Source organism: Brienomyrus brachyistius, unplaced genomic scaffold (assembly GCF_023856365.1).
Source record: "Brienomyrus brachyistius isolate T26 unplaced genomic scaffold, BBRACH_0.4 scaffold365, whole genome shotgun sequence".
NCBI lineage: Eukaryota > Metazoa > Chordata > Actinopteri > Osteoglossiformes > Mormyridae > Brienomyrus > Brienomyrus brachyistius.
In genome coordinates this window covers 2,012-14,318 of record NW_026042640.1, presented here as the reverse complement: position 1 = coordinate 14,318, position 12,307 = coordinate 2,012, and the positions used below count along the sequence as shown (strand labels likewise).

The following is a 12,307-nucleotide window of genomic DNA, read 5'->3' as shown; positions in this document are numbered from 1 at the left end:
AGCAGCGATTTTACCACCTCCTTCCACGTTAAGAAGGACATGTTTTAATACAAGCAGCTTTGCATTCTAAATTTGCGAAGAGAAAATGGCATCAAAAGGAATAGGACAGCCTGACATGCTCCTTTATTGTAATAAGAAAAAAGGTGAGAAATTAACTTGCATTTGGAGTACTCATTGTCTGTCCAAGATAAATTAAAAAGTAATCATGCCTGGGGTCATCTTGTAAGAATACTACTTCTGCAATGTCTTGTATTGTGTTAGTAATAATATACATTAGTAATTTAATATGGTTTACATGCCACTTTTAAAGGAGCATCCCTTTGCTATCCTTGAGCATCTCTGCAGGAAGGATTAATTCATTACACTAATGAAGGAGAAAGTCAACAGGGAGGGAATCGGAAATGTCTGAGGAAAATGAAATACTGTCCAAATCTGACTTTGAAGAACATCATCAAAAGTTGCACAGTGATGACGACGAAAGAAAAAGTACGTTATGATGACCAGACGGGGAAATAATGTCAGGACTGGTTCCTGTCCTGCCCTGCTCTATGTGTCATTTCCCCATTTGGCTAGTGGGTGTCACTGGTCATCCCCACTCCTGCTATTTCCCAGGTTTGTTAGTTCCTCGTCTTAGTGTGTACTCTCCTCAACTGGGCTGCCGCATTGCTCAGTGGGCTGAGTGTGTGATTATGAGGGAGGTATCCCTGCCACCTGGGGCTTGAATCTTCTTTTTTTAAGAGATTAATGTTGTAAATGTATGAGAAACACACACAGACATTCTTTTGATCTCTTTTGTTTTTTAGGAAAAAAAGCTGAATGTGCAAACAATATTATAGCTGCTGTATCTGGTCAATTGCTAGGAAGTCCCTTGATCCATTCCTTGATCATGCCCACCCCCAACAAAGAATTAAGGACTCAAATTACATTTCATTTTGGTTGAAAGAAAAGCATACTATATTCTACAATTTTAAAAATATATGTCTTTATATGTTTTTAATGCTTGCTTGTTGCATGTAATGACTAAATACAGGTTTACGAATGAAGTATTATAATAACGGATGTATGGGATGAATGGAAATGTCTAAAGACAAAATAGTAACACTTATGGCCAGCAGAGGGCAGAACACAAACGCAGATAAAATGCCGATTGGCTATTCCGTGGGACAGGTGCCATTTCCGTCCCCAGGGCATTACATCTAAATATGCATGAAAGGTAGTTTATAATACATATTATTGCCAAGCAAAGTACCTCCACTATGTCCTCTTTACAAATCTAAGGTGTATAATGGAAAACATTAATACAAACTACCTGGAACACTAAAAAAATTGTTTGTCTCCTGTCCCTGTTCACTAATACTAAACTTCACCATGAAATATAATGATTAAATACCCTCAGAAATCTTATTTTTTGTAATGTTGTGTGTCAGTATTTCTCTTTTGTACTTTGAATACATTTTCTTAAACAAATCAAATTTTCAAGTAAATCGATAATATGTTAAAATACACATTTTAAACATGTCTCTAGGTTTTCACTCTGTTACCCTCATACATTTTTGCTCCTAAACAATTTGGCACATTTCCAGGTGAACATGCCACTTGTGGACTTTCATCACCTCGGTCACCTGAAGACCACAGGAAATCCAATAACAAGTTCCATAACATGTTACTCATATAAAGAGAAAAGTACAACATGCACACATATATTGTGATTTTTTTGTAACCACAAATATATATTATTTTAAACATGTAACCAATCTTTTTTTAAAATACTTTATTGAGGGGAACAAAAAAAAACTAGCTGATATGATTTTGAAATGATATTTACTGTTGCATGAGGTTATGGTAACAGGATTGAGAAAAATGCAGCCACCTTCTAATTAAAACCCTTGAAAAAAATGAAATAAAGTTACCTGAGATTGACCAATACACATTTTCAATAGGTAGATATGTATGGTATTAGATTCAGTATTGGAAAAAGGTGGAAAATGAAATTTAGTTCTGAAGATCTATAACATGCTAATGGAACTGATTTGGTGGAATCACCAATAAGCACAATGCATGCAGCGGTATAATTGGTCCTTTAGTTGTCTTATATACGTGTTCTGATCTGTTATGTTTACCTGTTATATTTAACTAGGGCTCAGTCATTTAACTGCTTATCCTGAGTAAGATCACAGTGTCATTCATAATGTTTAAGCATTTTTTTGCTTATTTTTAAACGCAGGCCTACATATAATAAACTGTAGAGCTTTAATTCTGCTCTTCAAACTGAACACAAGTCACAATTGCGAGTTTTCCGCTTTCATCCCGGATTTTCATCCCAGCAGCTCACCAATGAGCTCAAAGCCTTATCCAGTTCTGGTGTGGGATATTTTACAGAGCATCTCTGGGTTACAAGTCATATTCTTAAATTAAGCCCTGATTTAATCTTACTTCAGCGCTTAGTGTGTCACTTGAAGCTAATTGATATTAAAAAAAATATTATTCTGTTATATTAGCAAAATACAACCCTAAAAATTCATTTTGATGTGGTGCTGGATATCTGCTTTGTAAAATAAGTCTCTCCTGATGACGACCAGATGGAACTTCTGATTTTTGTGTCTGTTTTCGCAGATTCCTGCAGAAAGTCTGTGTTGTTTTTGGAAGCTGCATTTGATTCATGAGATGCCGAAGGACCTACTCTTTAGTTTCACCAATGAGGGAGGATTTCAGTCACGGTCTCTTATTAAACCTGAAGTCGCCGGGTGAGGACCTGCTGCCAGAAATGCCGCATTTGTCAACCCCCCCCTCCCTTTTATTCTCCTCGTCTTCATACGTCTGAAAAGCCAAAAGTACTTGCAATAATCCAACAGGAACTGCCATTGTGTTCAGAAACATTTTTGTTCACAGCAGGCATATTGTCCTCCGGGTATTAAAACATTTGTTTTCATTCATACATACAACATGTATGTGTTTGCTTGTTCAGAATTTAAGGGGAACAATTACTAAATGTTTATACATCATAATTGGAACACAACTTTACTACTTCCAACAACTTTCAACAGTACTAAGCAAACATGACTTATCTTGCAAAAACTGGGAGTAATAAAATTGTGAAACAGCTCCCATCAGAAATGTTAGAGATGAGTTCATCCACACTGCATGTGTCATTGAAATCTCAGTGACAATAACTGCTGTTATGCTGGCTTTTGTATGCAATGGCAAGTCACCTTAGGGGGAGAGTGAGGGTCCAAACTGGTCTTAAGACATGTTTGTGTAAGTGACCGTGTTCAGTTTTGCAGAGATACAGTGACGGAGAACTCAACTGTTTGGTTGGAACAAAATGTTGGTCTGGATATTTACTTTCTGAACCTGAAATTTCCACCCCTGATTGACTGTCTATACTCAATACTTTCATACTTGGCAATATAAACATTTTCAACCCATACCAAAATAATGTTCCCAAAGACGTATATCTTTCACAAAAAATGAGACTGCTCATGAATAGTTCAAAATCAATTTTAAGAGTAAACCTATGTGGGGTAAATAGCATGTATCAAATTCTCAGAAACATCATTCAATAATTGAGAACGGCAGCCTTGCTAACAGTTTCAGAGAACACTTGGGACTAATAAAATTAAAAGTGGATTAAAATAAGAAACATTTATAAGTCATTGATGGATAAACAATTTTTCAAGTATTAATTCAAGATATAAACTAATGTAGGGTGCAGTGATGACTGAAGGGGAATTAATTCAGCACTGACGCCCCCTCAGAAAAACATCAGAAATTTCCAAATGGGTCACAAGGAAAAAAGAAAGCATTTCATATGCAAAAGCCGTGGAAAACTGGCCTCACCTCTGCAGAGATAATTAGCAGGACTCTCTGGAGAGAAGCCTATGAAATGGGCTGCAATCTCTCAGACCTCCAATTGACCAGGGTGACTTTCTTAGCGTGACGTTCTGGCAGGATGTTCTCATCATAAAACCCTCATTTTCCATCTCCTTTGTCCACTCGCAGTTGGCTAGAGCACAATGTGCGATTTTATTTGTTTTTAAATATAACACACTAAATACTGGTTTGCTGGCTCATTCTGCTTGGTTATTACTTCCAGAAACCTTAGGACACTTCTCTGGGATTTCTTCCAAAACATCTCAAAAGCCGGCTTCAGTGAGATGATTTATGGGTAATATCTCATTCACCCGGCTTGAATGCATGATGAAAATTCGATTCAAAAGAACCTACACTTACAAAAAGGATTATGCTTCAGGAAATTAACTCAGTTATGCAGTAAGATGACTTCCAATGCCATTTTGATTTAAAAAAAAAATAACTATCAACTTACAGTCAGAAGGGAATTGCCAGTTACTGATCTTAATCACAAGGTAGAACATACTGCAAGCCTGACATTATCCAATTAAAGCAGTAGATTTTATAGAGGAAGTCAGATATGCATCTCTCGAAAATGTGAGAGTATATGTCCAGTGGCAAACACAAAGAGCCTTTGCAATTAGTGAATTAATTTCTCATATCATTGAATTTATTCCAGAAAAGAAACGTACAACAAAAAATTTATGCTGGAGATGCATGATAATAAATACATAAGGAAGGGGAAAGGAGGGGTTAAGTGTACAGGGGTATTATGGCACAAAGAAACACCTAATTCTGCTTATTTTGTCTATTTGCTTTAACATTTTCTAGGAGGGGGAAAGTGTTCCAGTGATTTAATGTCAAATTTAAAAAGACAAAGGTTTCCATTACTCGCCTTCACTAATCCATCAAGGTCACTTATCAATAAATTCTTACCTCTATGGACAAAGTAATCTAGTTTTTTTTTTTTTTTTTAAAAGAAACCTCAGACACGGTTAAGGACACAGAATGATTCAACCTTAAGACGCACATTTCATTTGAGGAAATTCCAGGAGATAAAAGCTGAAAAAGTGACATAGTTGAAAATAAAACTCATAAAAGGGTAAAAAAAGGAATGTTTAAACAGGTAACACAACACCACTCCTTTGTATACAATTCTACAGTTAAAAGTATTGCTATTCCTGGAGGAAAGTGTTGGTTTAAGGCAATATTTTATACTATGAATAAAACAAGAAAGGACTAGCAAGAAAAGCAAAAAAAACAAAACAAAATAAAAAAATACTCGCCCCGTTGATAAAATATACTTCTTAATACTGCTCTAGCTAATAGGATTGCTCAGCTTAATAGTCAACGCTTTGGTCGTTGTAGTGGCCGCTGTACTCATTGTGGTAACTGCCTTGGTACTCGTCATGATACTCGGCTTGATAGTCGCTGTCGCTGATCTCGGAGCCGTTTGTGCCGGTGCCCTGGCTGCCGTTAGTGTGGATGACAGGGTCCTGCGGTGTGGCGCAGTACTTGGGGTCATATATCTGCCGGCCCAGACCGTACACGCTCATGCCCTTCTGGGAGGCCACCTTGTTGGTGCCCATTTGCAGTGAGATGGTGGAGGAGTCTAATGGTTGCTGCGCCACCTTCTGGTCAAAGATGTCCCTTCTGGTCCCTGGGGCTGCCATGCCAGCCTGCGGTGAGAAATCAAATCTTTTATCAAGATGCTCACCTGAGGAGTCTCACAATATAAGAGAATACGTTCTTCAGGACTCCACTGTTCCATTGGATTCAGAATAAATGTTATTGATCCCAGAGGGAGATTCTGCGGTGTACAGCAGCGAGGATGAGAAGCACAGACAAACATACACTCAGGGCAAAAGACAAGGTGCAGGACAAGACACAAAAAAGTAACATACCACAAACAAAAAGGTGTGAAGTGCATGAACAGAACCTGGAGAAACCTTATACAATATTAAAGAATATTACTAAAAGAAATATTAAGAGGGAGGGAATGAATGAATGAACAAAACAAAACAAATTTGTTGGGGTAATGTGCCAGTAAAGATAGCAGACAGCACTGTTCAATTACAGTTACCTGACTGGCCCCTTTGTTTGTACCCATCTGAAGGCTGATGGTTGTCTGGTCAAATGGCTTTTCTGCCTGAGCCTTTGGGTCATAAAGATGTCGTCTTGTCCCATAAGCAGTCATACCAGCTTGGCTGGCACATTTGTTGGTCCCCATCTGGGAAAAAAAGGATTACCTTCCCATAAACGCTAAATGGCTACATACGGAAAGCATTACTATGGAATGAACCAGGTTTTGCCAATACTGCTCAGGACAATTTTGATTGGTGGTCCCACCCACAAATCATACCTGCAGTCCAATCACACACTGACCCGCCTTCAACTTGTCGTCATCAAAATTCCGCACTTGCTTATCTGCATACTTCACACCTATGTCAATCTTTGTGTCCATACCTTTGGTCTTTGCCTGTAAAACAAAATAAAAAAAAATTGTTACTTATTGTCAGGGATTGACATAACTGGTACGCAAGTACGCATTCACCTTGAAAAACAATGGATTGTTGTAACAGTGGGAATGTGTACATATTTTATGTGCATTTGCACCCATGTGACAAGAAATTATCGTAATGGTTGTGACATACCATACTGGCCAGGGCAAGCAATGTAGTCTGAACCTGAGTCATGTTCCCGTTCTCAAAAAGGTCATTGGCTTCAAAGATGTCATTCGGTTTCAGGCCATAGTCCAGAGTGGCCTTGATAAAGTTCCCTAGGTTCTCTAACTGCAGGGAAAAAGCAAATAATATTCACAATACAGAAAAGCACCACAGGAAATGCACGAGTTAACTGAGCCATGGGACCTTATACTTAGGTGGTGTTATTACAACAGCAAAACTGTAGTGTAGGTAACCCCTACGCTTAAGGACAAATAAATAAAGCGAAAATGAAAATAAACATTACCTTATGCCAGTTCAGTTGTGATTGATTGATTTTCTTCACTGAACCAGGCTCTAGTTTGTTGATTAATCTTAAAATAAAGGAGTGGAATGTGAGTTTTATTCAGCTTGTACATCCATTAGCTATTCCACAATATTAATGTTACATTTGCTTTCTGAGAATGGTGCAGTGTCACACTGAATAAATCTGGTGGGTGGGATTCCAGATTTTCAGGGGGGGGCATATGGGGGGAATGTGTGTGTGTGTGTGTGTGTGTGTGTGTGGTGATGGTAAAAGCTGTCGACTGGCCCACAAATGGCCCCCCTCCATGACACTAACCCTGACTGCATATGATCAATTGTGAAACCGTTAGCCGGTGCAACTACGCCGGCGATGGTGAAGGGGGAATCGATAGTCCGCAAGGTCGAGTGCATGTGGTATCAGTCACTGCATGCGCCCCTCCCCCCAGCACTGCAGTGACGGACCATGAGGGTGGACTCACTCGCACAGGATGACTCCGTCCTTCAGACCTTTCTGGAAGCTGTCCCCAATAGGCATGCCTGTCACCTCCTCGATCCAGAAGCGCAGTTCCTCCTCTTTCTGCATGTCATACTTCTGGGCGATCTGAGAAGGTTACAGGCCAGTGGTTACGCTGGTATATGGGGGGGGGACAATGCACCTTCATGCGTTACATTTATTTAGCAAACGCTTTTGCCCAAAGTGATATACAAGTCAGGCAAATGGCACCTAACAAACATGGGCAGTGCAGCCGGCCTGAGCTTCCAGTGAATTCCCAAGTACAGGTATAAACAGTACTGGATCACGAGCTCCGCAACAACTTCAGACAAAGCAAAGAACCAGGAGCTGGATACTGTGGGAAGAAACATTTCAGGGCTTTATGTACCCCTCCCCTTTGAATAGCGGCTCAATCTCCCAAATCCACCACAGCAACCGAATATACCAAGCCCAGTTTCGTCACTACAACAGAGCAAGGCCGCTTAATCCGAGCCTGTACTCAGACAGTGTTATGTACACGATTAAAAACAAGCCCTGACATCTCAAATCAGAGGTGCTTTGCAAACTGGAAACTTCCACTTCATCTGGTCAATGGGAAGACTTGTTGACAGTGGGTAGAAGTTATACCAATATTAACAAGTGACCCGAAACGAGTTTGAGAACTTTGCTGTTCGGCTTGTTTGTGGCTGGAGTGAGGAGGTTCTGCCTGTGTGTCATGCGTGGTGAATTAGGGGTGATCCATGTCATGGAGTCATGGTCGTGTTTCCTGCCTTCTGGGTCGGCTACAATTAGGTCCCACAAAGCAACATCTGTTTAAGAGGATACCCAATTCATCACGGCAGTGTTCTACCTGCATGGGGGTTGGGGTTAAGCGCATTCTGCAAAACAGAGCTACGAGAGTCTCTAGAAGCATCTTCACCACCAGTGATTACACTTCTCCACTGAGTATGTCAATCCTATTGGCTGTGTCAGAAGTTAGTCATTGTGCGTGTGCTGCTAGAGAGGTGAGCGCCTTTAAATTACGCTGTACGTTTGTCTCCGGGAGCGAGGCCAACGGCATCAGGACACATGGGAAATTGCACCGACATGTTCCACTTCACTGGGGATTTGTTTGAAAGAACAGCTAAGGACATTCGCAATTGCAGGCTTGGTTCTTTCTGGATATCAGCCAGTGGGCATCGCATGAAAGACATAGACGGCAACATAATGCGATTTACGCAAGTAATGGAACTGAATTCACAGCAACAGCTGCGGCCAGACTTCCGTACTGCAGCACCGTTTGAACTACTGACCCCATTGCGACTCCGACACAGCACACAGGCTGCAGTCTAATTGAGATGCCGTCACGCTCGGTAGCTGTGATGGTGCAGGTGCTGCAGGTGCTTTTTCACAAGAAATTTTCCATTAGAAGGAAAACATGCTACCATGCATAAAGAATGCAGAACAGGAACAACTAAACGATAACATGCTGCAAGATAGGACTTACAGACTAGGACAGGGGTGGCCAATCTTATCTGCAAAGGGCCAATGAGTATGAAGTTCAAACCCAGCTGTGAGGATTCTTCAGTCAATCATTCCTCTAAGCAGTAATCAGATTAAGGATTTGCAGAGAAAACCCACAGACACATGGGCCCTTTCTGGATAAGACTAGCCCTTAGCTCAAGGGTGGTCAGTCTGGTTTACCAGGCTACTTCAAAATGTATTATTATGCCTGGTCTTTTAATATTAAGTAAAAAAATGTACACATGGTTCTGCATTATTTTATTGTGTGTAGGAATTGAGCAGAGTCTTACTTGAGCTGACCACAGCTCCTCATGTTGCCCTAAATCAAGGGCTTTTACCTGCCAGGGTTTACAGGGTGTAATATGTGGTCAGAGAGAGGAAGTCAGAGTGCCATGAGGCCTTGGAGGACGGTACACAGGCGGCACGACCCCGCAGGCCCCCGGCCAGCAGAGAGGCGCTGCCGATTCCACACGTGGCTCGCAGTAAATGATTGGAAGAGGGAAAAAAAAACAAGATGGCAAGACTTGATTTCTCCAAGACGTTCAAAACCGGTTTTCCTGAAATAACCCTGAACATGCACTGCAAAACTAGAGAAAAACAAAGTTTTTGCAGTGATTGGCCAGTCACTACATTTCAACCAAATTCCAAAAAAAGGGGGAAAAACTCACCCGTCTCATTTTCAGCCAGATGCACAGACCGAATGGTTCCCCCCCCCTCATTTCTCTCAGCTCCCCCCCCCCCCCCCCCCCGACAGAATTGCCCAGCTAAGCCTCATGGGGGAAGGGGAAAAACACACAAACTAAATAAATAAATAAATCTGGAAAATCTATGGTTTTGTCCCACTAGATTTAAACCCCCTAAAGCATTTCCTGATGACTGCACAGACCAGAGCAAACATCTGGATAACATGGAGCCGGCTGTAGTGCCTGAGTGCAGGACAGCTTCCCACCCCCCTTTCCAATGTGCTTCAGGGGAGTTTCACGCTATAGAAATTATGCCCTGGCCGAGCCGTATGTTGTTCTTTCAATCCATCCAGCCTCCCATCTGTCCAAGCCCAGGCTGCTTACGCAGAAGAGGCTTGTGGTTTCTATACCTTTTCTTTGTGCGTTGATGGATTTTAAACCTATTAGAGTTACTGCCATATTACAAGGCTGCTCCACTGGGGTACTGCGCGAATCAAGTATGCTGCAGTGTCTCGCCTCCCAGTCCCTGGTCCAGGAGCCCCTCTTATCCGGGGGGGGGGATGACTGAAAGCCATTCCAGAGTTTCCTCACCATTACACAAGACCCCAGCAATCAGCCCCAAGCTCCACTGTCAGCATCAACAATCATGTCAACCTTGCATTCCACACCCTCAATAAAATAACTGCTTACTTTCCCCCTTGTACTGACTACCAGTACCCCATAATCAGATCCAAACTTCACGGTGCCAGGCTACCGGGCCCTCCTGAGTTCAAAACCCTCCCGGCAGTAAGCTCATTCAGGCTGTCCACCTGGGTCGGAACCTTCAGCCTGTTTTTTTTTTTTTTTAATCTCAACGCTGGTTCTGGAGTATCTACCTGCTACTGCTTGCTGTTCTCGAATGACGAGTCTGTTTCTGGGGAAAAACCTGCTTAAGGCTATTTACTATATAATCAAGCAGCTCGTAACTTCTTAATTTAGTTATGCACCCTTAACGACAGAATACTTAACTCCAATGTTCTTCTGGCAGGTACAATGATAGCAACATTATATACTGTACCAGAGGATATGCTAACTGATCCATATTTCGTCAGTGACCTTAACGTTGGTTCTCTGAGACATTGGTCACCTTACTCTACATCAACAATCCATAAGCTTTAGGGTAAATGTATTTTAAGCACTAGCTGTGTGTTAAAATGCATCAATGCAACTAATCGTTGCATTTCATTTATTTAGCAGATGCATTCATCCAAAGCAATGTACAACTGAGAAAGCGGATTAGAGTGCTCTCCTGGGGGAATTGTGAAAAATCACTCTACCAATCCTGGGATTTACACCTACGACCTTCTGACTCTTGGCACAGTATTCCAAGCAGCTGAGCCACACATCACCCACCAAAAATCACCCTCAATAACCAACATCTCATTTGAAAGTTACTTTTGATTTATTTAACTGACTTAAGAAATAGCAAGTCTCTGAAAGAGCAAAGAAACCTGAACGAGTCATTATTCTGTCTTTAAAAAGATACCCAAATGTGCAGATATGAAAACCCACAGGGAACAGAGCAGGCTCTGAAAATCAGGGGCGATAAGGATGTTCTGCACCATATCAAAGCAATAGCACTCAGGATCGCTCACACGTTCGGCCAAAGGCCAGACATCGCCATCGAACGGAAACCACTTTATCTGGATCATTTGAGCCCTTCCTGTGAGCCTGCCCTGGGCAGAAGTGAAGGCCAATTCATACTTCACATTTCTGCATGTGCTTTCGGTTGCGGACATGGGGACGCAACATATACCTCATCAGGGGTTGACTCCGGTCAGTGGCCATGTAGCCTCGATTTTGGTGTCTAACGGAATCCTGGTGCATCCATACACAAACTTTCATAGATCAGCGGTAAACAACCAATGAGTAGAGGAAGAGTAGTTGTTACTGGAGAAGTTATGGTGAGCAGCTGTATGAGGAGGGTTGGAAGTACCTGCACTATTTCCTGAGCAAGTTTGTCATAAGGAATTCATCATAATGCGGTGGTTTGTCTTATTACCGTAATATCGCCTAAGCCTTTTCTAATAAAAGTGTTCATGAAAGCTTGTTCCTTTCATTACACCATTTGTATTTGTGTTTGTGTCAATGCATCTGCCCTCTCCTGACCTGGTGGAATATTACTGCATGTACCGACTGTGACCATCCGCATCCACTGCCAAATGTACGAACACAAGCTGAGGCGCGGGTGATAGTCCCCAGCCGGAAAGCACACAAAAGCACACGAGCAAAAGTGAAGTATGAACTAGGCTCAACTCAGCCTTCTGGAGCAGTTGGACTCCACAAACCTGGAAGAATGAAGCTTCCCTCAGCTCTCATCTTCAGATACAATCTGTTTATATTTAAACTCAAACCAGAAAACACACAGTTTATCAGCAAACACAATGCATGGGTTTTAAGACTTTAAAGGAAATATTTTCAGAAACTCAGCTGGGAGACAGTTGTTTGCATTTCTGCAAATATATTCAAGTTTTAAGCACATAAAATATTACGCTGACTGTTGCTGACATTTTTTTGAAAAAAAGTTTAAATGTAATTTTTTTATTATAAATTTGCAGCATCATTCTGATCTCCTTGGAGGAAAAACAAGAAGACCTGAATGGCTGGTTCTGGACAGGAGCTCTGCTTTTTCAAAGGCCGCAGGGCAGAGTTGAAAATCAGCAAACAGACCGCAATACTAAAGAAAGAGGGAGAGAAAAAAATCACGGCAAAGAGAAAGCTGATCCTATCCAGGAAAATGTCCCACGTCAGCACATTGCAGCACACTGCAG

General features: G+C 41.5%; 1 protein-coding gene across 1 annotated transcript; it reads right to left on the bottom strand.

Moving 5' to 3' along the window:
• Positions 1–4,497: 4,497 nt before the first annotated feature.
• LOC125728840 (calponin-3-like) lies at positions 4,498–7,882 on the bottom strand. The gene is made up of 6 exons (XM_049005521.1): positions 7,298–7,882; positions 6,820–6,886; positions 6,504–6,641; positions 6,212–6,328; positions 5,933–6,079; positions 4,498–5,528 (listed from the first exon to the last, which is right to left on the bottom strand). The coding sequence occupies exons 1-6, from the start codon at positions 7,399–7,401 to the stop codon at positions 5,190–5,192; spliced, it is 912 nt and encodes a 303-aa protein (XP_048861478.1). The 5' UTR covers positions 7,402–7,882; the 3' UTR covers positions 4,498–5,189.
• Between the last annotated feature and the right edge of the window lie 4,425 nt (positions 7,883–12,307).

What these genes read in the sequence shown, in the direction of transcription:
- LOC125728840 (XM_049005521.1), bottom strand. Translation starts at nt 7,401, where the DNA reads ATGCAGAAAGAGGAGGAACTGCGCTTCTGGATCGAGGAGGTGACAGGC. An exon ending in GACGGAGTCATCCTGTGCGA is followed by an intron (nt 6,887 to 7,297) that starts GTGAGTCCACCC and finishes CTTTATTTTAAG; the next exon opens with ATTAATCAACAAACTAGAGC. An exon ending in CAAACAAAGGGGCCAGTCAG is followed by an intron (nt 5,529 to 5,932) that starts GTAACTGTAATT and finishes TTCTCACCGCAG; the next exon opens with GCTGGCATGGCAGCCCCAGG.